At 42.3% G+C, this 26562-nt stretch overlaps 1 protein-coding gene and 1 long non-coding RNA gene across 3 annotated transcripts in view; one reads left to right on the top strand and one right to left on the bottom strand.

Annotated features, from left to right (window-relative positions):
- Positions 1-21514, top strand: part of LOC309389686 — a 28144-nt gene extending 6630 nt beyond the window's left edge. The window contains exons 2-3 of the long non-coding RNA XR_014174988.1: positions 21170-21248; positions 21419-21514. This is a non-coding gene — a long non-coding RNA (uncharacterized lncRNA). The remainder of the gene's footprint in view (positions 1-21169; positions 21249-21418) is intronic.
- On the bottom strand, positions 1223-26562 carry LOC309389684 (riboflavin-binding protein-like). Of its 2 annotated transcripts, none has more exons than XM_081948321.1 (7): positions 26415-26562; positions 24790-24962; positions 22737-22836; positions 21436-21564; positions 19161-19272; positions 16854-17133; positions 1223-2145 (listed from the first exon to the last, which is right to left on the bottom strand). In XM_081948321.1, the coding sequence occupies exons 2-7, from the start codon at positions 24932-24934 to the stop codon at positions 2114-2116; spliced, it is 798 nt and encodes a 265-aa protein (XP_081804447.1). In that variant the 5' UTR covers positions 24935-24962; positions 26415-26562; the 3' UTR covers positions 1223-2113. The 2 variants fall into 2 exon arrangements, with proteins under 2 accessions (XP_081804447.1, XP_081804446.1); XM_081948320.1 differs by lacking the exon at positions 1223-2145 and adding an exon at positions 12937-13130.

Genomic DNA, 26562 nt, shown 5'->3' with positions numbered 1-26562 from the left:
ACCACTGTTGAGACCAACATTTATGCTGTGAAGTGAAACATTTGTTAAGTGAGTTTTGCCCCATTTTACAACCTTTCTTGCCACACTTGTTAAGTGTACCACTGCAGTTGTTAAGTTAGTAACATGGTTGTGGGGTGTATGGGGTATTCAGAGAGGAGTGGCACCTCTGATGTAGGGGCATGTTGTGTCCTTTTAGGGCAGCTCATCCACCTTTGGTCCCCACCTGTCACTTAGCTGTCACCTGTGGCTCCTAGTAGCTGTAGCATGTGCAGTGGCCTCACCCCAGGCAACAGCTTCGAGAGGCTGGCCAACCCAGGTTGAGAGTAGCCATTGGGTCATTGACCTTCGGTGAGATAGGGACTTGTCTATCCCAAGCATGTGAAGACAGATTCCGGCGGATTGAGCGGATGAAACCTACTAGAATAGGACAACGGTCATGAAGGCGGTCTCTGCAAGCGATGTGGTACACTAAGAGCACGGCAAGACACGAAAGATGCCCTGGTCAACCACTGCGCCCAACCCATCTTCAACTGTCTTGACTCTTGTCCTGTTATTGGAGCAAGATGGAAGATGGAGTGAAGCTGACTCTGTGCATGTCTCCTTCACTTTAATCTAATTCACGTGCAAGTCTTGACATCTCCTCAATTAGATGTCAAAGTCCTCTTCGAACACAATGGACAAACATCATCAACATGTGACTCTGGCTTCCCCATTGATTTTACTTGTCAAAAACTTGCAAAAGGGGCTCATATGGTTCTGGGACATTGCAGCCATGATAAATACGAACCAGTTGCCAAGGATCTAAATTTTGATCAAGTGACCATTGGGATGCTGCTGTGGTCGTAAGTCACTTTTTTCACTGCCATTGTAACTTTGAATGTCACTAATTGAACTGTTGTAAGTTGAGAACTACATTACTTGTATCTTTCTTTTCTGTGGAATTTGGAAAACTAAGAATTATCAGTCCAAATAAATCCACTTCACAAGGAAGTCCTCTCCATTGAAGGCTGGGGCTTAATCTACCCCATTGGTCTAGTTCAGGTTGGTAGATGCAGGTTTTTCAAACTAGGGCTAAGAGACATTGACCTAAATTGCTCAGCTGGCTTCTGCAGGCAAAAGAGGATAAGAATCTGTAGCTTTCTATTCCTAGCCCAAGGCTAAGAATAAGGAAGCAACAATTTTCCCTATTCCAAACTACTATAGTCTGGAATAAATAAAACAACTTCATTTTGTATGCATTCTTACATACGTATGAACTATCCGTACCCTTGCTACATGCATTTATCTAGTGGCAACAGAGAGGAAAAATATTCAAACTGTTCAAGAAGTAATTGGACAGCCATTTGTCCAGAATGGTATACAGTCTCCTATCTGAGCAAGGGAACTAGAAGACCTCCACGATCCCTTCCAACTCTCTTATTCTGAAAAATGTGCTTAAAAAGTTATCACATGTTTATCCTTGAAAGAGCTGTTATGATACCTGAAGTGAGGAACATGGAATCATTGTGAGGCAAGAGATCCTACAAATGGGGAAATAGACCATTGAAAATAGCTTCACAGAACTGCAGTATTTGGAACAAATGATTAATTTTACCATGGTTTTAAATTTAGTTCTCTGCAGCTGTACAGGATCTTAAATGAAAGTTACCATATTTATAAAGCTATTAGGCATAAAGCATTATCTTCTGATATATTTGGATATTTGTCCAGTAGTACTGAACCAACCATAAACAACTTCTAATATTTATTGGTATGTATGAAAATGTTTCAGATATTGACAGACATTTAGACAAAGGCAATGTTTAAATACTACATCTAGATAAAATACATAAGACATTTTGCTTTTATGAGCAAAGTTCCTGAACCATGCATGTCCAAGTTCTGCATTATACAGTGTCATGTTAATACATCTCACTTCTCCCTTAAAAACAATGACTGTATTATGAAAGAAAATGGTTATAACAGGGAATTAACTCAAAAGTCTGTGTAAGGAATTCATCAACAGCTGTGTTACCAATAGGAGTATCAAATGCTTCATTTGCCAAGAGCTCAATGCATTTTCATTCCAAAGGCAGAACTGGAGTTAATCCAGGGACACAAAAAGAGCTCAGAGTTACAAAGGGGTGTAGTCCCATAGAGTTACAGCTGCACAAAAAGAAAAGAAAAAGAAATAGTGAGCAATAAATATTATGAGAGAAAGAGGAAATGGACATAACCCCTTCTCCTTCTCAGGATTAATATTGTATAATTGTATTAAATGTTCCCCCAAACCATCATTTGGATAAAGCAGTTCAAGAACACCTTTGTCAAGCCACTAGCAGCCATTCACACTCAAGAAGTCAAAATCCTCTACAATATTATTAGCCAAATTCAATAGAATGTTGTAGCTGCACATTTGAAAGAGCATTTTGTCGCATAACATTTATATAGAATCATATGATGAATTATCCAGTGTATCTTTTTCCTTATAGTATTTTCCCCCTCTCCCTTATATGACAATGTTTGTATATGATGATGGCTTTAAGAGTGTGACAGGATAAACATTATGTGACAGTTCTCATACTGATAAAGATAGTAGCTATTATCAATCAATGTACATCGATAAAGCAGACAAGCCTCTTCTGCTTTGCATTGCAAGAGGACATGAATGTTCACAAACTTTTGTTGACTTTGCCGATACATATATTCTGATTTGGAAGCAGAATGCAGTACTTGATGGAATTCTTTTAATCTTTCTAATCACAGCTCTTTAATTCCTGGGATTAACTCTTTCCGGTCCAGATAGGGAGAAGATAAAGCAGTTGTGGGAGCCTTTGAGCAAATTTACTTAGTAAAGATAGGGAGCAGGAAAATAAAGGAGAAATTCAACGTGTAAATGGATGAAAGAGATTGCAAGTGTTTCACATCTTGACCTGTTGGAGGAAATGTTCTTCTGGGTTCGGCTCCAAGTGGGGAAAAAGACACTGGAGACATGGAGGCTGCTTGGAAAGATGGTTTTAATGGTGGACAGGACCACATGGCTTGAGTCCTGAACAGAAAAGGTGATCACATGCTTCAATGTTGGGGAGAAGAAGAGAAGGAAAGGGAAGGGGCTTGCTAGGCTTTTTATAACCTGTTCAGTCCCACCTCTCTGTTTCCTGTTCCTGTGTAAGAAATGTATTCTGATTGGTTGTCAGACTCGCATGGGCCCATGCAGGGGCAACTCTCTAGGCTGAGTCCAGGTTTGGTTGAATTCTCAGAGTTCTCAGATGCCATGTGGTCAGTTGAGTAAAGGCTTATATTATCATGCCTTCATTCCCAACCCCCTGGAGCTGAAGGGGAGAACTCTTTATTATGTAAAGGAACTGGCTCAGGCTATAATGGCTCATGGACAAAAGGTGGGGGCAGGAAGCTGCAGGGAGAGTTTCCTTGTCTTTTTGAAACATGTTTCTTTTCACATCCAGAGAAATATTCTGCCTTTTCAATATTTCCTAGGATATTTCATTTTTCTGGGAGAGGGCTGGGTGATAACTTTCCACAGACCTTAAAGGTGTAGCATATTTTTTTCTATCTAGAGAAGACAAGTGAGTGTGAGTATTGCCAAAATTGTGGAGTGATTTAACATTGCCTTCCTTCTTTCAGAATATTTTTTTACTTCCCAATCAGAGTCTTCAACTCTTATATTTTCAGTTCATCTCCCATCTAAGCAGTAACCAGAGCCAACCTTGTTTAACTTTGAAGCTTGAAGTTGACCAGCTACTGTATCCTGCTGATATATTGTGTAGTTAACCATGTTTTATTGAACAAATTAGCTAAGCTCATACATCATACAAAATCATAAACCTTAGCTTACTTAAGTAATGATGGCTGAATTTACACAACATACTGAATCGAAACCAAATAACATAATTCCTTAATGCAATGTGTAAAATCAACCATTGCAACTTATGAATAACACCTTATTGTTTAGGTAGCAGGATCCACCATATGGTTTGTTAAATAAACTTTAATTAAGCAAATGGCTTAGTGTGATGTTGAACGCAGTTGCACATTAATGAACAATCAGCACTGGTGGATAAATAATTTAGCTCCTTGTTTCTTGCTTTCCTATATATGATGATTTTCAAATTTTAGGTTTTGGCTTCCAGCAGTTCTACTCCCAAACACTGCTACTGATTTTTTTTGCTTGATAGCATGACTGTTGCTTGCCTGAGATTAAACTTGATTGTGTAATATTTTTTGAAATATTTTTGAATTCACATTTCAACTATGATTTAACATCATGCTGTGTTTCCTAAACATGCTAAAATAAGTCCCCGCTTCCTGAATCACAAATTATTTAATTTCATTTAGTCCGGTCTAATCTAGTATGTTTTGCTAATTCAGCCATACAAAGCAGTAATCTGTGAGTTCAAATCCGGTGTTAGCCATAAAAGCCAGCTGGGTGATCTTGTGCCAGTCATTTTCCTGTACACCGCTTGGAGAGTCCAAGCAATGGGTTAATTCAGTCTGCTTGCCCTTAGGACTGAGGAACTATTTTTCCTTTAGCCACACCTCCTCCTGGTGTGATCAATCCCCCAGAATTCTTCCTCAGTCAGCCCGTTTGGACGTAATTAGATAGAGCTCTGAGCTGAATTAATCCTTTTTGGCTTGGACTCTCTATTTGCGTTTTATTTCTATTTCCTAACATTTCCCCAACTTTGTGAGACGTTTCTTTCCTCATCGCTGCGCTTTTCTCCAGCAGAATTTACATTTGAAGGCCAGGAGGTAAGCTGGAAGGTAGTGGTGGGTGCCCCTCAGCCGATCCTCATGGGACGGCTTCGGAGGCCTGCCGCTTGTCGTTTAAAACGGCGCGGCTGCAGCGGCGAGGTTCCTATGTTCCCAGGCCCCTCGTTTGTTATTTTAGACGAAGTATTTTTCGTTCCCCGGCCTGCTAGAGGACCTCTGCCGCAGGGAGGAGTGGGCGATCGTCGCCATTCGAGGCGCGTTCGCTCCTTGCTCTCCCTTAGCCCCACGCTGTTGCGGCGCCCATTTTAGGCGCGAAAAAAAAGCGCGCCCAGCCATGGCCGCCATTTTGCATCAGCCTCGTTATCAGGAGACCGCTGGAGGTGGCAGGGCCTAGCAAGGGTTTCTCGGGCTGGGATCGCCACCTTCGCCCTTTTGCCTATTTTTGCGAGCGGCGCTGGTTCCTGGGCCATACCAACGGTCATTATACCGGCTCAGGGAGGAGGCCTAAGTAAGTGCAGGCCAAAGCTTTTTCTAGTCATTCTCCTCCCTGCTTCTCCTGCGGAGCCTTGCGCCTCGGTGCAGGCCCCAATCCTACCCCTGGGCCTCTGACTGGTATTAAGCATGGGATAATTTCATACGTATTGACTCAATTACTGTGCATATGGCAATTTTAACGAATCTTTTCGTTTTGTTTCCCCTTGCAGCAACCAGTCTCTCTCTTTAACTTCTGCCTTGTCATAGCCTTGCTCCATCTTGTGTGGTCATTGACTATGGACCTGCCCAGTCCCCCTGATTCCCAAGATACTAGGCCGAGCCTCTCTCAGGCCCCTAGCAAGGGTTCCTCCTCATCGGGGAGTGGGGGTGCGGGCAAGAGTGGTGGGGGTAGCTCTGGGAAACAGCGTTCCAGAACCCCTTCTGTGGCTGAGGCCAAGGATGCTGAAAGGCGCCAGCGGGCCCTTGACAAGCAGTTTGAGAAGTCCAGACGCCAGGCAGACAGGGAGCAGTCCCTTTCAGGAATCCCTCCCTCCCGGGAAGATCTCCAGATGGTCCTCACCGAGGAGGTGGAGTCCCAGGACCTATCCCCAAATAGGTCATTTGCAGAGCCGGCTTCCCCGGCACCCTCTTGGGCCTGTGAGCAGGCCCCTCCCCCTGGGGATGCTAGCATAGATGATATGCAGGGTGAGGCTTCACCCCCCCTAGAGGAGGGCTTGGATCCTGATTCTGACTCTGAGGAGTTATCTCCCCGCATGCAGGAACTAATGGCCCGTGCCATTGCCAAGGGCATCACGGAGGCCATGAAATTTAAGAGTCCCACTGCAGTGGCCCCTAGGGGTCCCAAACTCGATCAGGCAGCTCCCCCTCCAACCAAGCGTGCTCGCCATCCTTCCCTGGAATCCTCGGTGGTCAGCGAGGCCTCTGCCATTGAGGACCCTGACCCGGAGGTGCTAGGTCTCTCGGACGACGAGGACCTTCCTCCTGAAGCGCCCGCCTTTGCGGGTCTGTTCAAGCCCAGCCTTTTCAAATCTGTCCTTCACAAGGTCAAGGCTGCCACCAGGGTGGGGATCAAACCCAAACCGGCCGCGCCGGCGGCGGATGCCACTCCGGCTAATCCCAATGCGGTCATGTTTGATGTCCCAGCACCCCAACAGGAGCTGGTTCCGGTCCCGGGGCTGTTTCTCGACCTAATCCAGCGCCAGTGGGCTCAACCAGCCACGCAGTCCTCTCCCAGTGGGGTAGATAGGAAGCTTTATACTATGGAGCCAGTGCTGGAGGACCTTCTGGCCCTTCCCACTGTCGACCCGCCCATCGCTGTGCTCACCTCCAACTTCTCCCTACCGGCCGACCTTCTGGAAGGCCTTAAGGCGGAGGACAAGAAGGCGGAAAAGGCGTGCCACAAAACCCACCTGGCGGCTGCCTGGGCCATCAGGGCCTCTTCATCCACCTCCTTTTTCAATAGGGCTTCTGTGATCTGGCTGCGCGAGCTCCTAACCAAGCTCCCGGCGGGAGACGTCCGCCTCCACCAGGACGTGTCTAAAATAATCGCGGCCTCCCAATATGCTGCTGACGCATCCCTTAATGCCACTAAATTCGCCTCCAGGGCGCTCGGCTCTAATATCACTTCTCGCCGGCTGATCTGGCTCCGACATTGGCAAGCGGACCAGAAAAACAAGTGGAAACTGGCTTCCGCCCCCTTTAAGGGGTCCAAATTATTTGGCGAGTCCCTGGATCCTCTCCTCATCGAGTCCAAGGACAAGAGGAAGATCCTCCCTTCCTTAAACAAGAAGCAGGAACGTAAGGCCGCTCCCTATTCTAGGAGGCAGTCCTTTCGTGCCTCCGAGCCTTCCACCTCCGCCTCTTCCTTCTCTCCCTCCAATAGGTCCTTCGGTCAGCAGGGCGACAGATCCCAGGACAGGGCGCCCTTTCGGGACAGAGGCAGGCAGCAGTTTGGCTTCCGCAAGTATAACCGCGGTGGGGCCTCCAACAGGCCGTTCCGTAAGTCAAAGTGACTGCCCGGGCTCGGCGCCCATCGGGGGTCGCCTCCAGCTGTTTGCCTCCCATTGGGCCCAGAACACCGAGGACGCTTGGGTTCTGCAGATAGTCAGGGAAGGCCTCTCCCTGGAGTTCCTGTCCCTCCTCCCCCGGACCTTCATCCGGTGCCCAGTCCCATCCTGCTCCCAAAAGAGGGAGCGTATGGACCAGGAAGTCAGACACCTCCTAGACATCAGGGCCGTGGAACCAGTTCCCCAGGGCGAAGAGGGGAGGGGGTTTTACTCCATCCTCTTCCTGGTACCAAAGAACTCAGGGGGGTGGAGAGCCATCTTGGACCTCAAAAAACTCAACAGGCACATCGCCTACCGGAGGTTCAAGATGCAGTCACTGCAGACCATTCTGGCGGGGATTCGACAGGGAGATCTACTCACATCTATAGATCTCAAAGAGGCATACCTCCACATCCCCATCCGTCCTCAGCACAGAAAGTTCCTGCGCTTCTATTATGCGGGTCGCCACTTCCAGTACAAAGCTCTTCCATTCGGCCTCTCGTCCGCCCCTCGGACGTTTACCAAAGTGCTGGCGGTAGTGGCGGCCCAGCTAAGACGCAGGCCCATAAGGCTCCAGTGCTACCTGGACGACATCCTTATCCAGTCGTCGTCCAGGCAGCAGGCATTGCGGGATCTCCGGATCACTATGAGATCCCTCAAAAATCACGGCTTCACTCTAAACCTAGAGAAGAGCCATCTCACTCCAACAAACAGACTTGTACACCTGGGGGCGGTGATAGATACCAACTTGTGCAGGGTTTTCCTCTCCCAAGACAGGTTGGCCGGTCTAAGGTCCATGACCAACAAGGTGATGAGCTTGAGGCAGGCTCCAGTGGTCCTTCTGTCGCAGCTGCTGGGAAAAATGATCTCCTGCATTTCCATCGTGCCGTGGGCCCGCCTGCATTCCAGGGCGCTTCAGTGGCTGCTGCTGCCGCACCAGAGGGCATCCAGGAGCAACTCTCCCAGGCCGATTCGAGTTACGCCGGAAGTGAAGAGGTCTCTCCACTGGTGGGTGTCTCCGGCCATCCTCAAGGGCCACCTATTCAAGGAGCCCGAGAGGTTAGTCATCACCACAGACGCCAGCCTCTCCGGCTGGGGGGCCCACATGGGTTCCCTGGTTGTCCAGGGCAAGTGGTCCCAAGTGGAAACCAGCTACAGCATCAACCTGCTGGAACTGAGAGCTGCTCGCCTGGCCCTGCGCCATTTCAGCCGGTCCATTCATCGTCAACATGTACTTCTGATGACGGACAATGTGGCCACCAAGGCCCACATCAACCGCCAGGGCGGCACCAGATCCAGAGCACTGATGAGAGAGGCGGAGTCCCTGGGCCGCTGGGCGGAGCGCCATCTGGAATCTCTCCGCTCCGACCACATCTCCGGAGTGGACAACACACAGGCAGATTGGTTGAGCAGGACAACCATAGATCCTGCGGAGTGGAAACTGGACCCTCGCCTGTTCCACCAGATGTCCGACAGATTCGGAAAGCCGACCGTAGACCTGTTTGCGTCCAGGGACAACAAGCAGCTCGACCGATTCTACTCCCAGTTCTTCACCCCGGGGGCGGAGGGGACGGATGCACTGCGTTGCAAGTGGCTCCGCGAGCTACTGTATGCCTTCCCTCCCCTGCCTCTCCTTCCTCAATTCATCTCCAAGGTCATCGCAGAGGGAGCGGAAGTCCTCCTCGTGGCCCCGCACTGGCCCCGCAGGTCGTGGTTCGCCGACCTTGTCCACCTGTCGGTGTCTCCTCCGTGGCGTATCCCTCCGGACCAGATCTCCCTCAGCCAGGGGGCCGTGGTTCATCCAGAGCCCCAGTGGCTCCAGTTGGCCGTCTGGCACTTGAGGGGGACCAACTGAAAGGCCAAGGCCTGTCGGAGGAGGTAGTGAACACCATTCAGGCGGCGAGACGCCCTTCAACCACCAGGATTTATGATGCGTCCTGGGCCGCCTTCGCCAAGTGGTCTGAGGAGCTGCTCATCGAGCCGACGACCGCGCCTGTTTCCAGAGTACTTGACTTCCTTCAGGCGGGGCTCAACAAAGGCCTGGCCCCGAACACCCTTCGACGCCAAGTGGCGGCCTTGTCCACCGTCTGGTCGGGCGACCATCTTTTGCCTCTCAGCAAAATCCCGAAGGTGCGCCTTTTCCTCAAGGGCGCCTCTAACCTTCGCCCTCCCACCGTTCATCGCTACCCCACTTGGCAGCTGTCCGTGGTCCTGCGGGCCCTCTCCGGCCCTCCATTCGAGCCTCTACGCACTAATTCTCTTCGATTCCTGACGCTGAAGACGGCCTTCTTGATTGCCATCACGTCAGCTCGCCGGATTTCGGAGCTGGCGGCTCTTTCTGTTCGCCAGGACCTGTGCGTCATCCACCCTGACAGGGTCATTTTGAGGCTGGACCCGACCTTTACCCCCAAAGTAAACTCATGGTTCCATAGAGCGCAAGACATTGTGTTGCCAAATTTTTGTCCTCATCCGTCGCATCCCAGAGAGCGCTCCTGGCACAATCTTGATGTCAGGAGGGCCCTGAAGGTTTACATTGCTCGTACTGCGGAATTCAGGAAGTCAGAGGCTCTTTTCCTCTCCTTCCAGCCTGGTTCCCTAGGGAAGAAGGTCTCTTCCTCCACGATTGGCAGGTGGCTTCGTGCCTGCATTGCGACAGCCTATGAAAGTCAATCCAAAGCCGTTCCGCGCGGCATCACCGCACACTCCACACGAAGTGCTGCTATCTCCGCGGCCTGGGCCACCCAGGCCTCGATCCTGGACATCTGCAGGGCTGCTACGTGGTCCTCTCCTTCTCCTTTTGTGCGACACTATAAACTGGACATTTTCGCCTCGGCTGAGGCGTCCTTCGGCAGGCGTGTGCTCCAGGCGGTTGTGTCAGAGACCGAATCCCGGGAGCCTTCTTCTGCCCACCCAGATGGACAATAACTTGGGTATGTCCCATTGCTTGGACTCTCCAAGCGGTGTACAGGAAAATGACCATTGGCTTACCTGAAGGGTCCTTTTCTGTACACCGCGGGAGAGTCCAACCCACCCTGGCTCTCAAGGCCGGGATTCGGGTTCTTCGTGTCAACAGTACATCATCTTGGACGCTTCGCTCCGTCCGCACGAACTGACTCCTTCTAAGAATTCTGGGGGATTGATCACACCAGGAGGAGGTGTGGCTAAAGGAAAAATAGTTCCTCAGTCCTAAGGGCAAGCAGACTGAATTAACCCATTGCTTGGACTCTCCCGCGGTGTACAGAAAAGGACCCTTCAGGTAAGCCAATGGTCATTTTCTCTCACCTTTACCCCCCTTATAGGGTTGTTGATAGAAGAGGTAAGGTACGCTGATTATGTTTGCTGCCTTGAGTTATTTGTAAGAATAATAACAGTGGGATAGAAATAAATAAATAATAAATGCAAATACTTCTTCTAATATATTCATATAGCGGTAACCATCAGGAGGACTACTTCTGTGTTACCATGGAAGTTCACCCATAGTGGGCATCATGTGCCATCCGTAGTTCAGCCTGAAGTCCTAATGTATAGAGTTCATTCAACTTGACAGTGCAATGGAAGTTATTCTTTACAAATTATAAAAAATATTGGTCAGGTGGAGCAGAATTTAATAAAACCGCATACAGAATTGATTGCAAAACATTTTAGAATTGTCAGATTTCTCTTTGGGTCTCTCTTTGCTACATTTGCAGAGAGAAATTATAAGATTTAAAAAACCTGTTGTACTACAGTTAAGCAACTGGATGAACGACACTTGTTTGTTCTTCTCATGATTCACAATATATTTTATTTCCTGAATGTCATATTTTATTTATTCTAAAATATTTATATTCTCTTCCTAGGTGACGGCACCTGATTATCTTTGTCTGAGTTTGGGAGCTACATAGGACTGGTTGACCTGGGAATTCCATGGCTGTGATTTAGATCAGGAAGTTAAAAATATTTTTGAAACAAGAAATGGCAAGTCACTTTCATACTACTGCCAAGAAAACCGCAGATGTGGATGTGTCCACAAAATTAGCAGATTGAAACTTAACTTGGAGAGTTTATCTTTATCTCTCCAGAAAATATCAATCAGATTTAATATGATAATAAAACAGTACATTCAAACATAACATATGCATTAAGGTGAATTCAAGAAAAGACAAATGTTTCTACCATTTACCCAAAGATGGGTGGAAACATCATTTTTTCAGTAGATGCCTAAATTATTTAATTGTAGATGCCTTTGAATATCAAAAGAGAAAGCACCATAACATGCTGAAATAGCATGTACATAGCAAGGTGCTCCGTTCAACAACCTGGGTTTTGCAGTTTGCTCCAATTGTAGCTTCCAACTTGGAACATCAAGCACATTGTGATACTCAAAGTACAAAATCATTATTGTCTGGTAAAGGGCTAGTAACACGCTCCTAGTCATACAGGTCACATGGGCCTGTGGTAAACATTGTGGGAAGGCAATGAGGTGAAGTTTGTTGTAGCCCAAAATCAAAAAAAATCTGGTAGCACCATTTCTAACTAACATGTTTTATTAAAAGGCATATATTTTTTTGCAAATTGTAAGCTTATTCCTTTTTGGGAAGGAGGAACTGGTTTATCTCTGTTTTGATTTTATACTTATCAGATTTACTATTGTGCTGTTAACTCTCACAATCTCTCACAAAGTCTTCAAAGAAATAAGATTTCAGCTGCAATTTATCCACTCCATCATTGCCTCCAAGCAATAGTTCAGGATATGATTCTGATGTTACTGAGACGAATTGATTGTCATCAATGTATTGATGGCACTCTCTCAGCTGGCCTATGACCTCTCACTATGTATGGAATAAATGGATAATCAAGAGTTGTCCTTTAGAAGTGTTGTCAGACACAAGCAACCAGAATCACTCTCAAGCAAAAACGTTATTGTTAGTCACCTATAAGAATCTCGTCAGACTGCCCACCTTCCATTGAAAACAATCAGATAAGGCTTCAGGAATTCTGGTGGAGATGCTTACTTCCACTCTGGAAAAAATGAATGAGCAGAAACTAATGAGATAAAAAACCAGTACTCTTCAACTCAGCAGCAGCCCATTCCTTGAAGTGTCCCTAGGGTAGCACTTAAGTTTTAAAATAGCCTCTACTGTTGCCCCAATGCCTTAATGCTATTTATAATTGTTTTTAAGTTTAGTTGCATAGGGACAGTGGTGTGTGTCCGTGCATTTCTCTTAGTTTTCATTGTGGACCCTCCTCCTCACTGGTAAAGCACTTGTCCAGAGGCAATTAGACCCTTGAATAGAAAGAGATTTCCTTGTTCTGACCTAGAACAGAATGGCAGCTGCCCTCCTATAATGGCAGCATGTCAGTAGAGATATCTTTGTTCAGCAGAAATTTACAGAGTTGAAAAGTTAATGTCTTTATATAAAAGTCACATTTCTTCCTTCTTTGTCCCCATATACCTACAGATTTTTAATCTAGAGTTTTAGTGACCATATTAGTCTTCTGGTACCATTGCCTCCTCAAAGTCTGATCGAATGTAATGCTGATTAATAATTCCCACAAGTGTATGCTGATAAAGAAAGCTATGGAATATAGACTTTCTACATGCAGCACCACATGAACACACTGGCTGGGAATTCTGAAAGTTGCAGGCTGACTCTGCCTGGAGTTGATGGACAGATGTACATAATATCAAGTATAAAAGTGACCAGTGATGAAATATTGGATGTTTGATCATTATTGATTTATTGATTGGTTGTTAATAGAACATTGGAAATCAGCAATTTTGTAGCTTTTAGTTTTACTTTGGTGTCAGAGAAAACTTATGCTGAAATAGACGCTGCCTGATTCCTGGTAGTCTTCAGATAGGATATTTGTCAGATGTAGATGCATAAGATTCATACGGCACTGTGGGGGATGAAAAAAGTCGAACATTTACATCTCATATTCAACAACTGTTTCATGCTAACATTATTTTATGAGCAAATTCACTAAATCTGTTTTTGATCATGCTTAGAAGATACCAAATTCGTAAGAAACATTGTCCATTTTGCAAATTAGTTACAACTATCTGCATACAACCCTTCTCTTTCATTCAAACCGTATTTCAGGAAGTGGACTTAATCTCCAAAATATGCCTCCATTAAGAATTTACTTGGCACAAGATGGCAAGTATTTCTACTAATCCTAATATATTCCCTTCATTCTGTACAGAGGTCATGGTATTGTACATCTGAAAGTACAATACTAATTATGACTGCAGTGTCTTGGCAACATATGTATGTGTCTTTGTTTTCAGCATCTGTTATCACCTATCCTAGCAAGTTTTAACTAGTAAATATGACTTCTTTTATAAACGTGCAAAATATTATGAACAGAAATGTCTTTGTGTGAGCCAGTTGAGACAAGAGAATGCATATGCAGACTGAGACTCAATAGAGGCTTCCATCATTCTAAATCCAAATTTCAACCCACCAGATGATTATTTGTAAACATTTTGTAGTACATTTATTAGCCATAGGTGATGAGAGTCGCAATATTTGGAAGATACCTTGTTGAAAAAGAAGGGATTTAGTAAGTTTTGATACCTTTGGAAAACAACTACTACAAACATATTTTCTCAAGATGGCTTCTTTTTATTTGTTATTTATTAGGTGCACTTCCAAACTGCTCCCTGTTGTTAAAAAAAAAGTTGTGTAGAGACAATTATAACTGGCATAGTTACAAAAGCATAGCAGCCTTCTTTATATAGAACGATTAAGACTGGAATAATGAAAAAGTACTTAGATCTGATTGCCATGGCAACCCATTGAGCTCAATTATAATTCAACAGCGTTGGAAGTAAGCTCTAAAAGAACCTAAGTGTATAATTCAGCGATGTGTTGGGGTTTTCAAGTATTCTCCAATTTTTGTCATAAATGACTATTAATTGGCTCTAATGTTTGGGTAGGTAAAATAAATTAGAATATATTGAACTGACAGCTGATTTTATTGTGCTTTTTGATCAGTATTCTCATTCAAGAAGCTACCATCAGTATGAGTAACTTGGTTATCGGTCTTGATCAGACTGTTCTTGAACAGGAAAATATGTAGCCTTCAAGAATTCTTGAAGCACTACACTTAGGAGGCCTAGATAGCATAGCCAATGTGAGAAATACTAGGAGCTACAGCTGCTGAACAGCAACATCTGGAAGACCAGCAATTCTAGCCCTTTACCCAGACCTTTGACAAGAAAAAATTGACCCCTCACTTCATCATGTTTTCCATTTTTTAATCTTTATTTTTTTATGCTTTATTTGATTATTTCTTTGTTTGATGGTTGAGAACTACCCAGAGTCATGAGATTTAAGTGGCACACTTTATAATAATTATAATTAATAATCTTCCAAGGTGACTCATTGTCATCTTAGTAGCTGTCATTGTTGTGATACTGTTTTCAGTTATTTTCAATAAAACAAATCTTGGTTATCAAACAGCAACCATGCTAATAAAATCTCACAGTTGCTTTATATGGATAATCTGAAGGTTTATAAAAACATAGAAATTGAATTCCAGGAATTGATAAACACTAAGAACTTTACTATTGATATAGCAATGGAGTTTGGCCTGGAGGACACCATAAATAACTGGTCAAAAAGAAAAAAAGTGTGAATAATCAATGTGGCAATACTGGGGATAGTAGAATGGAAGACAAAGAATTGGAGATGGTCACAAAATATTAGGATCTGAAAATGGAAAGCTTATGGCATAAACCAGTCCTGGTTTATTGGCACAGTGGGCGCCAAAAACTCTTGGATGACACTTAGAAAATATGCACATTGATAAAATTTCTATCTGTCAATTACAAAAGGCCATACTGCTTGGATCCCAGTAAGGGGTCCACAAGGATGGATGTCAGCAGTGTTAAAATGGCAGCTACATCAGGCAACTAAACCTTGCCCTTTTTACTTAAGCAAAACACAACGAAAAGTGCAGGCTGTGATCATTTAGACATGTTTGCCATTTTGGCATTGTTGATGTTCCTTCCATAGACACCTTTGATCCCAGCTGTACTCTTGATTCTGATGGCCAAGTCCTTCAGTATATTCTGGTGTGCACTGATGCTTATTTGATTTGCCATTGCTAGAGTCTCATTTCCACAAGCCCACTTTCCAATCATGAGAGCAGTCGGTCTTGAGAGCAATACAGAAACCTCTTGAAGAAATCTGTTTAGCTCTCTAGTTATTTAACTCATACTGCTAGATAAGGACAATTTCCTTTTATCAAATTTCTGTTTAGTTTTGGGACATCCAATGTTGATTTTGATGTTTAAGCATTTGCCATGTGAGTTGCATCTGAGTCTTAAATTTTATCATTTATTTGTTTATTATTTACTTATATGCTTTTGCTGCTGACACAGGTGCCTGCAGGATGGATAAAGGGAAGAGAAGCAGGGAGTGAAGTGAAGAAACATTCATCATTGCAATACAAACTCTGCTCCTTATGAATCTCTGAGTATGAAAGAGCAGCGCTTGCACTGCAATACATGTTCTACCACAGTGACGTGCGGTGAGGTTTATGGCTGGTGAGGCACTGACACAGTGGTGGGTTTCAAATTTTTTTAGACTTGTGGACTTCAACTCCCAGAATTCCACAGCCAGGCATGCTCAGTTCCAATTTAATTTGTTCCGACATCATTTGTTTTTCTCCTTTGCGAAAGAAGTTTCCTTCTTTCTTTTTCTTCTCCCTTCCCCTCCTTCCTCCCTCTCTCCCTTCCTCCCCACTCTTTCAAACACACACACACACAGTTGGATTGGACTATCTCTCCTACCCCCCCTCTCTCACACTCACTCTCTCTCAAACACACACACACACACAGTTGGATTGGAGGTAGAGCACCAGCGAGGAGACCACAGGAGGAGGCAGGAAGCCAGTCAAAGAGCCATACTGGAGCACACACACTTTCCCCCAGCTCCGGAAGGATCCAGCCCAGCTTCACTGATTACAGGGTTGAAAAGGCAACGTGGCTCTGCCTGCAATCAAACTACACTTGGGGAGGGAGAGCATAATCCAGGGTTCTTCCCTCCAGCCTTTGCCCAAAGCCCCACACCAGGAGGATGAAGTTTGAATTTCTCCCCCTCCCTCCAACCCACATGTACCTTTTCCAGCTGTTTCAGAGAGGATTTCAACTCTGCTCTTGCCTCGGGTCCTCTGAAGAATCCCTGCCCAAACGAGCACCCTCTACTATGAGGCAGGAGAACTGCGTGCCTCACCTACGTCAGGAATTTTTAGGCTTTTAACCCTTGCTTAACTCTGCTCGAGTGATCATAAAATGCCTAAAGTCAGACTAGATGAGGCATGCAGTTCTCCTGCCTCATAGTAGAGGGCACTTTTTTAGAGGCTTTTTTAAACAGTTAAGCAGAGTCATCCACGGTGAGGCAACAACTAGCTCAGCCTGACCTCAGCTCTCGCCTTTTTCCTTTTACATTTTTTTTCTTTTCATGATGACAGTGGTGAGGCTGTGCCTCCCCTGCCTCACCTGACTGCACATCACTGTTACCATTAGGCATCATTGGTTAGAAATAGATGCCTAGAGCTGTTGAAGTCCAATAATGGCAATGATAAAAATAATAACAATTTAACATTACTTACAGAAATTGGAATGCTCATTATTTTCCAGGCTATTATCATATTCCTGCAGCTCTCTTATCGTTTGCATCCTGAGACTACAGAATCTTTCATCATCATAGATGTCGCTGCTGCTGCTACTGCTGCTGCTGCTGCTGCTGCTGCTGGAGTATTTAGCCTTAATGAACTTGATTATCTCATGATCCGTTTCATCCATCTCAAGGCAGAGGCAGGGGGAGCGGTGATTCACCTTCAGTGAATCACCCCACATTTTCTCACACATGTCAGTTCCACTGGCATACATCTAGAATTCAGAGAGACATAAATGGTCTGGTTTATAGTATCATTTACCATCAGAACCACACTGTCCACCTTATGGCTTCCTTTACCTCTAGGCTGTTATGATGTGGTCCAATTCAGTTGGGGGTGGGGGTGGATTGGGGAACTAGTTTATTCAGCTCATTCCGGACCCAGAGCATACACCATATCAGAAAACTCCTAGTTGCTTTATTATGAGGTTAAAAAAATGAGACAATAGGAAACAAATCTTACCCAAAACTTTGTGTAGAATTTTAGCCTCTCTTCTTTTCAGCTTTATAAACACAGCTGTACTTTATATCATATCAAGGTTTTTGAACCATTTAATCCAATGTTTTCATTTTAATTAGTAATTCTTTCTGAAATAGGGGGTGGGAACCTTTGATACCCAGGAACTGCACAGTTTAAGTTTATACTACAATGTTTATGCATTTCTAGTTTCAAAAGTGGGAAACAACGGGGCTTATATTAGGTCATAGTGATCACAGTGAATCTGCTGCTGGAGGATCTATCCTGAATGAGTTTGATTGCATTGGGATCCATTTCATTCATCTCCAGGCAGAAATAGAAGGAGTAACTTATCTTCGGTGAATCACCCCACATGTCCTCAGGAAAGTGGTTTGGGAGCCATATGCAGCACTGGGGTTTCAGTTTGTTTTCATTTGCTCTAGAATCTCTAGCAAATATTTTCCTAATGTTTCTTTTATCTAGAGATGCATGAGATCTATCACTGAATTGGCCAACACATGCATTTCTAGATGAGCCTTCGCATAACAGACATCTTCCAAATTTCTAGCTCGGGTGTCAATATCCTAAAATATAGTAATGCATTGCTTTTTAAACTAGTGTGATGCAGTGGTACCTTGGTATTCAACATTAATTGGTTCCAGGGGGCGCGATAAATACCAAAAGCAATGAGTACTAAACAAAATTTTCCCATAAGAAATAATGGAGTGAGTCACAAGGCAGCTGGTACCAACGAGTTCTAGTTTCTGCGATATCAACGAGTTCTAGCTAGTACAAAATAAAGGATGAGTACCAGGACAAAAATTGTATGTCAAAATACATTGAGTACCAAATTTCATGAGTTTCAAAGCAGCTGAATACCAAGGTACCGCTGTAATACCTATAGTATAAACGTATGCAAAATCATAGAAGATCATGCACTTAATCTGCATTTTAATTTGTACAGGATTATGGGTGGAGTATTTAAAAGAATTATTGGTAGCATGCACTAGCAATACTAAAATATTTTAGAATTTAAGAGAGGGTGAATACATGAGTATCCTCTTGTTAATTTAGATCAATTTGTTAGATTAGAGTGCTAGCACTAAATGTTAAAGTCATGCTTGATTTTTATGAACTTTTCTTGCCATGGCTGTTAAACAAATCACCAGACTTGTTAAGTGAATTCATTAAGAGAATCCAGCTTTGCCCACTGACTTTGCTTGTTGGGAAGGTTGTAAATGGTGATCACATGACCCTGGGATGATGCAACTGTCATAAAAACATGCCATTGGCCAATTGTACAAGTGACCATGTGACATGAGGATGCTATAGTGGCCGTAAGCAGGGCTGGATTTAGATGAAAAGAGGCCCTAGGCTATTCCACTTATGGGGCCCTTTCACCTCCCATTTTTAAGTTTGTAAATTACATGAGAGATAATAAAATACATCATTACTGTGATATATATCAATATATTAAATGAAACATGTTGTAATTGGTACTAACCTTTATAAAAAATGTGGCACGGATAATAAATAAAAATAAAAGGGCCCTCTTGATCTTGAGGCCCTAGGCTGAAGCCTAGTTAGCCTATAGGAAAATCTGGCCCTGGCCGTAAGTTTGAGGGGCGACCATAAGTCACTTTTTTTCCAGTGCAGTTTAACTTCAAACGGTAGCTAAATGAGTAGTTTTAAGACGAGGACTACTTGTAGAGAAAGCCACGTGACACTTTAACATTAGGGTACTATGTATGCCTCAGAACTAGCTTACTGTACAAAAAACATTACCTCACTGATTGGGATACAGTCATCCTGACAGTGATTCTCTCCTTTATCATCAATTTCCCAATCAGTCAACCAGTTGCTGACACAAGTGTGATCATTTTTACAAGCTTCATACCTATAAGAGAAATCACAAAAGTAGAGGCCTTATTTGTGTTTTTACCACTCCATGTAAAGCAATATAGAATAATGCGTTTTATTTTTTAAAAAAACCTTCAGGATATGATTGGATATTATTTTTTACAAATGTACAGGGCAGTTTAAACAGGGAAGGGAAGAAAAAATAATATACAGTATTTTTCAGACTATAAGACACACCAGAGTATAAGACTCACCAAGATTTTGAAGAGGTAAATTAAAACAAAAACACAATTTTGCCCTCCCTGACCCCCAGGAGCACTCTGCAAGCCTCCCAAACCCTATGTGTGCCCCTTTCTTTCAAATAAAATAGGGCATGCAGAGAGTTTGGAAGGCCTGCAGAGTGCTCCTGGGGGCTTGGGAGGGCAAAAAAAAAAAAAAAAAACCCAGGCCCATTTTTCACTCATTTTTGCCCTCCCCAGTCCCCAGAAGCTCTTTGCCTCCCAAACCCTCTGTGCATCCATTTTTGTGAAAAACATGATGGGTAGCGCTGGGGTTTTAGGAGGCCAAAAATGCTGTATTCAGTATATAAGACACACCCAGATTTTCACCCTCTTTTTTGGGAGGAAAAGGTGCATCTTATACTCGGAAAAATACAGTACCTAAACCATGTGGTTTGTTACAATGATAGAACGTATGTTAAAAAAAGACCTGTAACTTTCCTAGGTGATAGCAATTAGACTAATAAGTAGAGAAGAATACATAATGACTAGAGTTGTGGTCAAATCCAAGCTTCCAAAGAGTGATATTTTCTCTTCATCAATGCAAGGTCAACCTAGGAATGAAAGTATTCTAGCCTGGAGAGGTAGCAGTGGCATAGAGGTTACAAAGTGCAAGATCAACCTAGGAATGAAAGTATTCTAGCCTGGAGAGGTAGCACAGTTATGGAGCTTACAAAGTGCACTTTATTGCTTCCATTTCTCATTTCTCAAAGCCTTCCAGTGGTTTTAACCATATAATTGGCAGAAAATTGGAAAGGAAGATCAAAAAAGACCACTCTGTTACTGTCATGCTCTAAAGTACTAAAGGTAAAGATTCCCTTCGCACATATGTGCTAGTTGTTCTTGACTCTAAAGGATGGTGTTCATCTCCGTTTCAAAGCTGAAGAGCCAGCTCTGTCCAAAGATGTTTCCGTGGTCATGTGACTGGCATGACTAAACGCCAAAGGTGCATGGAACGCTGTTACCTTTCCACCAAAGGTGGTCCCCATTCTACTTATTCTACCTATTTATCCTACTTATTCTACCTATTCTACTCCATTTCTACTTGCATTTTTACATGCTTCTGAACTGCTAGGTTGGCAGAAGCTGGGACAAGTAATGGGAGCTCACTCCATTACATGGCACTAGGGATTTGAACCGCCAAACTGCCGATCTTTCTGATTGACAAGCTCAGCATCTTAGTCACTGAGCCACTGTGTCCCTTTCTAAAGTACTACGGGTCTGCAGCATCATGGTTGGTAAAACGCTTCTTTGAAAGTTTTCCACAGCCCTACTACCTCTATCTGGAGTTTATGACTCCATATGAGGGTTCTGAATGAAGCCAAAAGACCATCTTTTTGTATTAAGAACCTGAAAACAGAAAGTAGCATCATCTGAAAATTTAAGATTCAGGTTTTTTTTTAAAAAAAAACTATGCTAGCCATTCCCAAAATCTTCAACATTTCCAGTTAAATTGTTTATTTTATTTTTTGAATGTCAAGACTTTTGCCAGCACCAGCTTTCAAAAACACTTGAAAACATCCAAAAGGTACAGAAGAACTTCAGGTAGATCTTTAAGCTGTGGCAAACAAAAATAGGTAGCTTGATCTATGGAACAAAACTATTAAAAGACAATAATAACAATAGAAAGCCATTTCAATTTATTTTCCCCCTAAGGAATATGATCTTAAAATGAATGATGCATCGTATCACAAGAATTGTAAATAACACTCTGTCCTGCTCTGGAAAAATGCATGTGAGTTTACCTCTCAACATTTTTTAAATGCTAAGAGAAAGTTACTGGTAAGTTAATAAGATTTTAAGAGTCATGAAATTGCATTGGAAATTTTCATTTCACTCCAAAGAATGAAAAAAATAGAATTTAACTGCAAACAGAATCTTTTTATTTATTTATTTTGAAAATAGCAAGAAGATCAACCTACCAGTTATCACAGAATCTTTGGCATATGGGAACAGAAGAAATAGCAGCTGCTTTTCTGGGACGAGCCCAGTTAGCAATATATGGTGAGCACCTATAAAAGCACTCTATTTTCTTCATATAAGTTTCACACCTATTTTAATGGAGAAAATATCCACTGTTGTTATATGAAAAATCTTCAACAAAGCAAATGGAAAATTGTTTGGGAAGTTTAATTCAGTTGTCCCTTAGACTTGTAATTCTAAAATTATGTTACAATTCTATTTAAGTAAATACTAGGTTTCATATCAAGGCTACATTAATACTTTATTAATCTCATTGATAACCCTGGGTAACAACACCAAAGGGCTGAATAAAAGATTTATTATTTATAAAATGTATAGGTCACCCATCTTACCCCTTTCTTCACCTAGTTTCTCTTGCTACATTGTCTTAATTACAGGTAGTCCTTGACAACCACAATTGAGCCCAAAATCTCTGTAGCTAAGCAAGACAGTTACCGTAAGTGAATTTTACAACCTTTCTTGCCAAAGTTGTTAAGTGAATCACTGCAGTTGTTAAATTAGTAACATGGTTGTTAAGTGAATCTGGCTTCCCCATTGACTTTGCTTGTCAGAAGGTCACAAAAGGTGATCCCATGACTTTGGGACACTGCAACTGTCATAAAGATGAGTCAGTTGCCAAGTGTCTGAATTTTGATCATGTGACCATGGGTATGTTCAATGGTCGTAAATGTGAAAAATGGTCAAAAGCCACTTTGTTCAGTGCCATTGTAACTTTCAATGTTTGCTAAATGAACTGTTGTAAGTTGAGGGCTATCTGTATTTGCCTTAATTCAATTGCCTTGCATTGAATTAATATACTATAAGTCACTTTGGGAATCTTTGGATTTTGGACAATAAAAAAAAATATTAATATAATTCTACTTTTAGAAGAAGAAGAATAACAGCAACATCTGGAGCAGCACTTGAATATTATCAACATCATTAACAAAATCACCATCTGTCAGTTGGAAAAGGTAGCTTTTCTTGGAACAGCTTACATCCTGCAACAAAACCTTTAAAGCCATCAAACAACATCTGCCTATCCTAGGTCCTTGGTGAAGACTCAATACTTGGATAAAAATGTCAACTCTAGTCTAAACATCTGGCTGATTGCACAACAAACCATAATAATGTATTAAATGTAACTTATGTCACCCATTTTTTATGTTATGCTGTTGTTACAAACAGCAATTAATGCAGAATTATGGCAAATAACATATTCCTAGAAACATGTGGAAAATAAAAATAAAACAAAACCTACGCGTGGCTAAGATTTCCACATCTGTTCCAGAAGGTATTATATATTTTAACAACTGGTGATTGAGCCAGATCTTCTGTAATGTCTGGATAGCAACAGGCGGCTGTGGGAAATTGAAAACCAAATAATTGTTAATAAAGGCTTATTTCTAACACAATTATAATTGTGAGGCCTCTGACCTAGTTAAATACCGACAAAAGCCAAGGTTGTTACAATTGGAATTAAATTATGGGGCATTTTTAGATGAAGAATTGTTTTGTTTCTCTTCTTGCAAATCCTCTTGAAAATTCAGCTTGTTTGTCATCTAAATCTAGGTAATTTAGGGAACTGACAGCTAATTAACACAGTAGTTGCTTTTTCTTGCCAACAACTGAGCAAGGACAGCTTTTGCCACTTTGTAATTGATAATATATTTTATACAAAATATTTTGTCTGTTGATTTCATACCTAGATGTGCATGTCCTTCCTGTCATAAAAATCTCTCTCTCTCCTCACCTTTATCTTACTAAAAAGTTTTACATGCCAGCCTCAGCTAGGTGGCAGAGATGGATGCCTATGGGCCCACCTGTAGTGACTATGTATCTGTATGTCTCTGTGGGTGCAGCAAAATTTAAATTTGGAATGTAGGAGGAAGTAGGAATTTAAAGAAAATAAAGTAGATACATGGGGAATCTGTAAAACAAAGAAAAGAAAGAATTTAATAGAACAGAAAGAAGAGAGTGTGATTTTGTGACCTATGGGGAAGTGAAAACATACTGATAGTAGTTTGAAAGAAAGGATTACACTTGTGTCAGAAATTATGACTTGATAGCATCTGTTCTGCAAAAGTTGGAAAGTAGAAATTCCTATGGTGGTGATAGTTGCACATTAAGCGCTAGTGAACCATGATAATAAAAGAACTAGGGATGAGTTTGAAGAAATTATGGAACATTCTTTATTCTATTAGCAACTATGAGTGGATGGGTGGGAAAAGATTAATGCATTAGTCTGTTTTCTGCAATTTTTGGGGTCAAACACTGCCCCGAGTCCCTTTGGGGAGAGGGGGCGGTATAAAAGTCTAAATAAAAGAAAAGTAAAAAGTAAAAAGTTCTCCAATTGGCATTGGAATTACCAGCTCCATGTTTACACAATGATATACCTGATTTGAGCAGCAGTGGCTCCTACCTCACTCGCTTTTACTCATGAATTACTTATATAAAAGAAGTGTGTTGAGGTGATTTGTTCTATAGAGTGAATGAATGAAGGGCTAACTGCAAAACTAGTATATGAAGGAGGTGTGAATGGGGTTAGGAAAGCCACAAGTCATGGCTGGAGGGAGTCCATGAGATACTCAGGAAAAGTGAATTGAGAGGTTTAAAGAGCAGAATGCAATGGGTGAAGCAGTGGTGGGTTCCTACTGGCATTTCTACCGGTTCGCTGAAAGAAACTTGAAAAAAACTTGCTCAGAAAGCAAGGAAAACAGCTGAGGAGCGTCAGTTTAATCTGCTGCCCCTGATCAGCTGGACTTCAGAAGCTGAAATAAAGGTAAGTGTAAACCGGGGCGGGTGGCCAGGCCCACTTTCAAAGCAACAGAGAACCGGTTCGCTCTCTGCTTGACAGCAGAGCAACCGAACTGGGAGGGACCCACCACTGGTGTGAAGTGATATAAGGAGATGTATGGAAGAACAGGGATTTATAAGGATACAAAGTAAGAGATGTCACAAATGATTTTGGTGTAAACTTTACCATTTTTCTACTTCTGCTTGAATTTCTTGGCTTATTCATTTTTATTCTTTTCTGTGCTTTTTTATTTTAATCTTTACAGTCCCTTTACTTTGTTAGTATTTCATCACAGAAGCAATCAGTTGGCCCCTAGTGTGCATGCATGTGGGTATATACAACACAGACACACACAGAGACGTGTAACTGTATCATGACATTTAGCTCACATTAGTGGCGTGAACAAATGATAAAGTAGAAAGTAATCCTTCAAGACCCCCTCTTAACAAAGGCACCAACACACACACCCTCTTGGCCACATGCAGTCTAACTTTTAACACAGTTTTGCAGCACTTACATTTGGCATATAGGGTACATTCCTGTAAGTGTTCCTCTTGGGTAGGCCTTGGCTTGTGACCAGCCCCTCTCAGACATCTTAGTCTCCTTCCAGTGCTAGGCATTAAGACAGCAAGGAACAGGAGCACTGAAAATCGTAACATCATCTTGTTACTGCTATTCTTGTCAGGGATCCTGTATGGAAGATGACATTTCAATCATAATGGTGGTTTATGAAATGTAGGGGCAACCTTAATGTAAAATGTCAGAAAACATTGCAAGTAAAGTCTAATAAGTGGAACATGGTTTTCCTTCTTATCCTCCTTAAACAATTGAACTGAAAATTTATTTATTTATTCAATTTAAATTTTCTGTTCAAATAAATGCGTAGGGAATTTTGCTTTAAAGGACATATGGCTCAAAGAGCAACCAATTATTTTCCTTTCCTCCTCTAACTCTCTTCTTTGTCATTGCTTCCTCTTCCTAGGGCTGAGAGAGAATGTCACTGGCCCAAAGTCACCCAGCTGGTTTTATGCCTTAAGGTAGAACTAGAATTTAGTCTCCCAATCCTTGGCCTTGTGCCTTAATCAACATACCAAACTGGTTCTTGCGTCCCTATCTTATATTAATTATACTACATCATTGCTACTTGTGCATACAGCTTAGCAAACATGATCATTTAATCATTTTTTATTCTAAAATTAAAATAATACAGTCATTTTATGGATTCTCTGAATTTTATATTCCTTTTGTTTTGAAGAACTGGTATTTAAACATCCCTTATCCATTTCACTCCCTTTCACACTGTTAACTGTTTTCACTTCTCAAATTCCTAGAAATAATTTGAGGCCAATTTGTGACTATTCTCACGTCCATCATCCTTGAAATGCAGTGAAACCATATGAGAACTAGTACTCTCCAAACAGCCATTGTTAAAATGTAATAAAAAAAAAAGAACTGGTAGAAGGCCATAAAAATGATATCTAATTGGTGCCCTGTCCCCTTCAGAGTCTATTTCAGTCTCTGATTAAAATATTTGTAATGCACTGAGAGATGGAGGACAGCTTTAAATAGCAGAAAAATTAAGGTTGAAGTTATGATATCTTATTTCCAGCAGGGGTTACATTGTATAAATACACTGTATAATGTAATAGTAATAATGTGATTTACATTGAACAATATTGTAGTTATTTTTATTTAGCATGTTATATGACCACATCTGCCATTTATTAACTATACCTATGGTACAATGTGTTGTACAAGTTCAGCTATTACATAAAGAAGATTGTTTATAGCACAATTTCATATCTGATGCAAAGATGGATTAAAAGTAAAAACAGGCCTGATATTATATGTGTAATGTTGCTTCTCTTTGAACAGTAAAAACCTGAATGAAGAGAAAGAATAAAGGAACAATGCCTCCATGAAAGGAGACTAACTGTTTACAGTATGGAAAGGTCTAACTTAAAAAGCCATTATGACACCCACTCATTTTTCCTTCCAAAAGTGAAGTTTCCATCATAAAGTGCTGAACATCCTTTTAAGTAAAGATTTGCCAAAGCAAGGGTTACAGAATTAGTGCTGGTAATTGTTCTAATTAATCAGTTCTAAGGCAAATGAAGCCAAATGTAGCCATTGATTGCTTACCTCTTTGGCTGGCCTTCTGTTCCTTTCTTTTCCCTCTGGAAGAAGACTGAGTTAAAAACAAAGTTTCTGGTCTTTTTGTGTATTATATCCTCTGTATGTATTGATTGCCAGCAGAAAAAAATAGTTTGCAAAGTAAAGATTCCTAGAA

This window comes from Natrix helvetica (genome assembly GCF_964273705.1).
Source record: "Natrix helvetica genome assembly, chromosome: 3".
Taxonomy (NCBI): Eukaryota; Metazoa; Chordata; class Lepidosauria; order Squamata; family Natricidae; genus Natrix; species Natrix helvetica.
The sequence above is the reverse complement of the archived record's forward strand: the minus strand, read 5'-3'. Positions and strand labels throughout refer to the sequence as shown.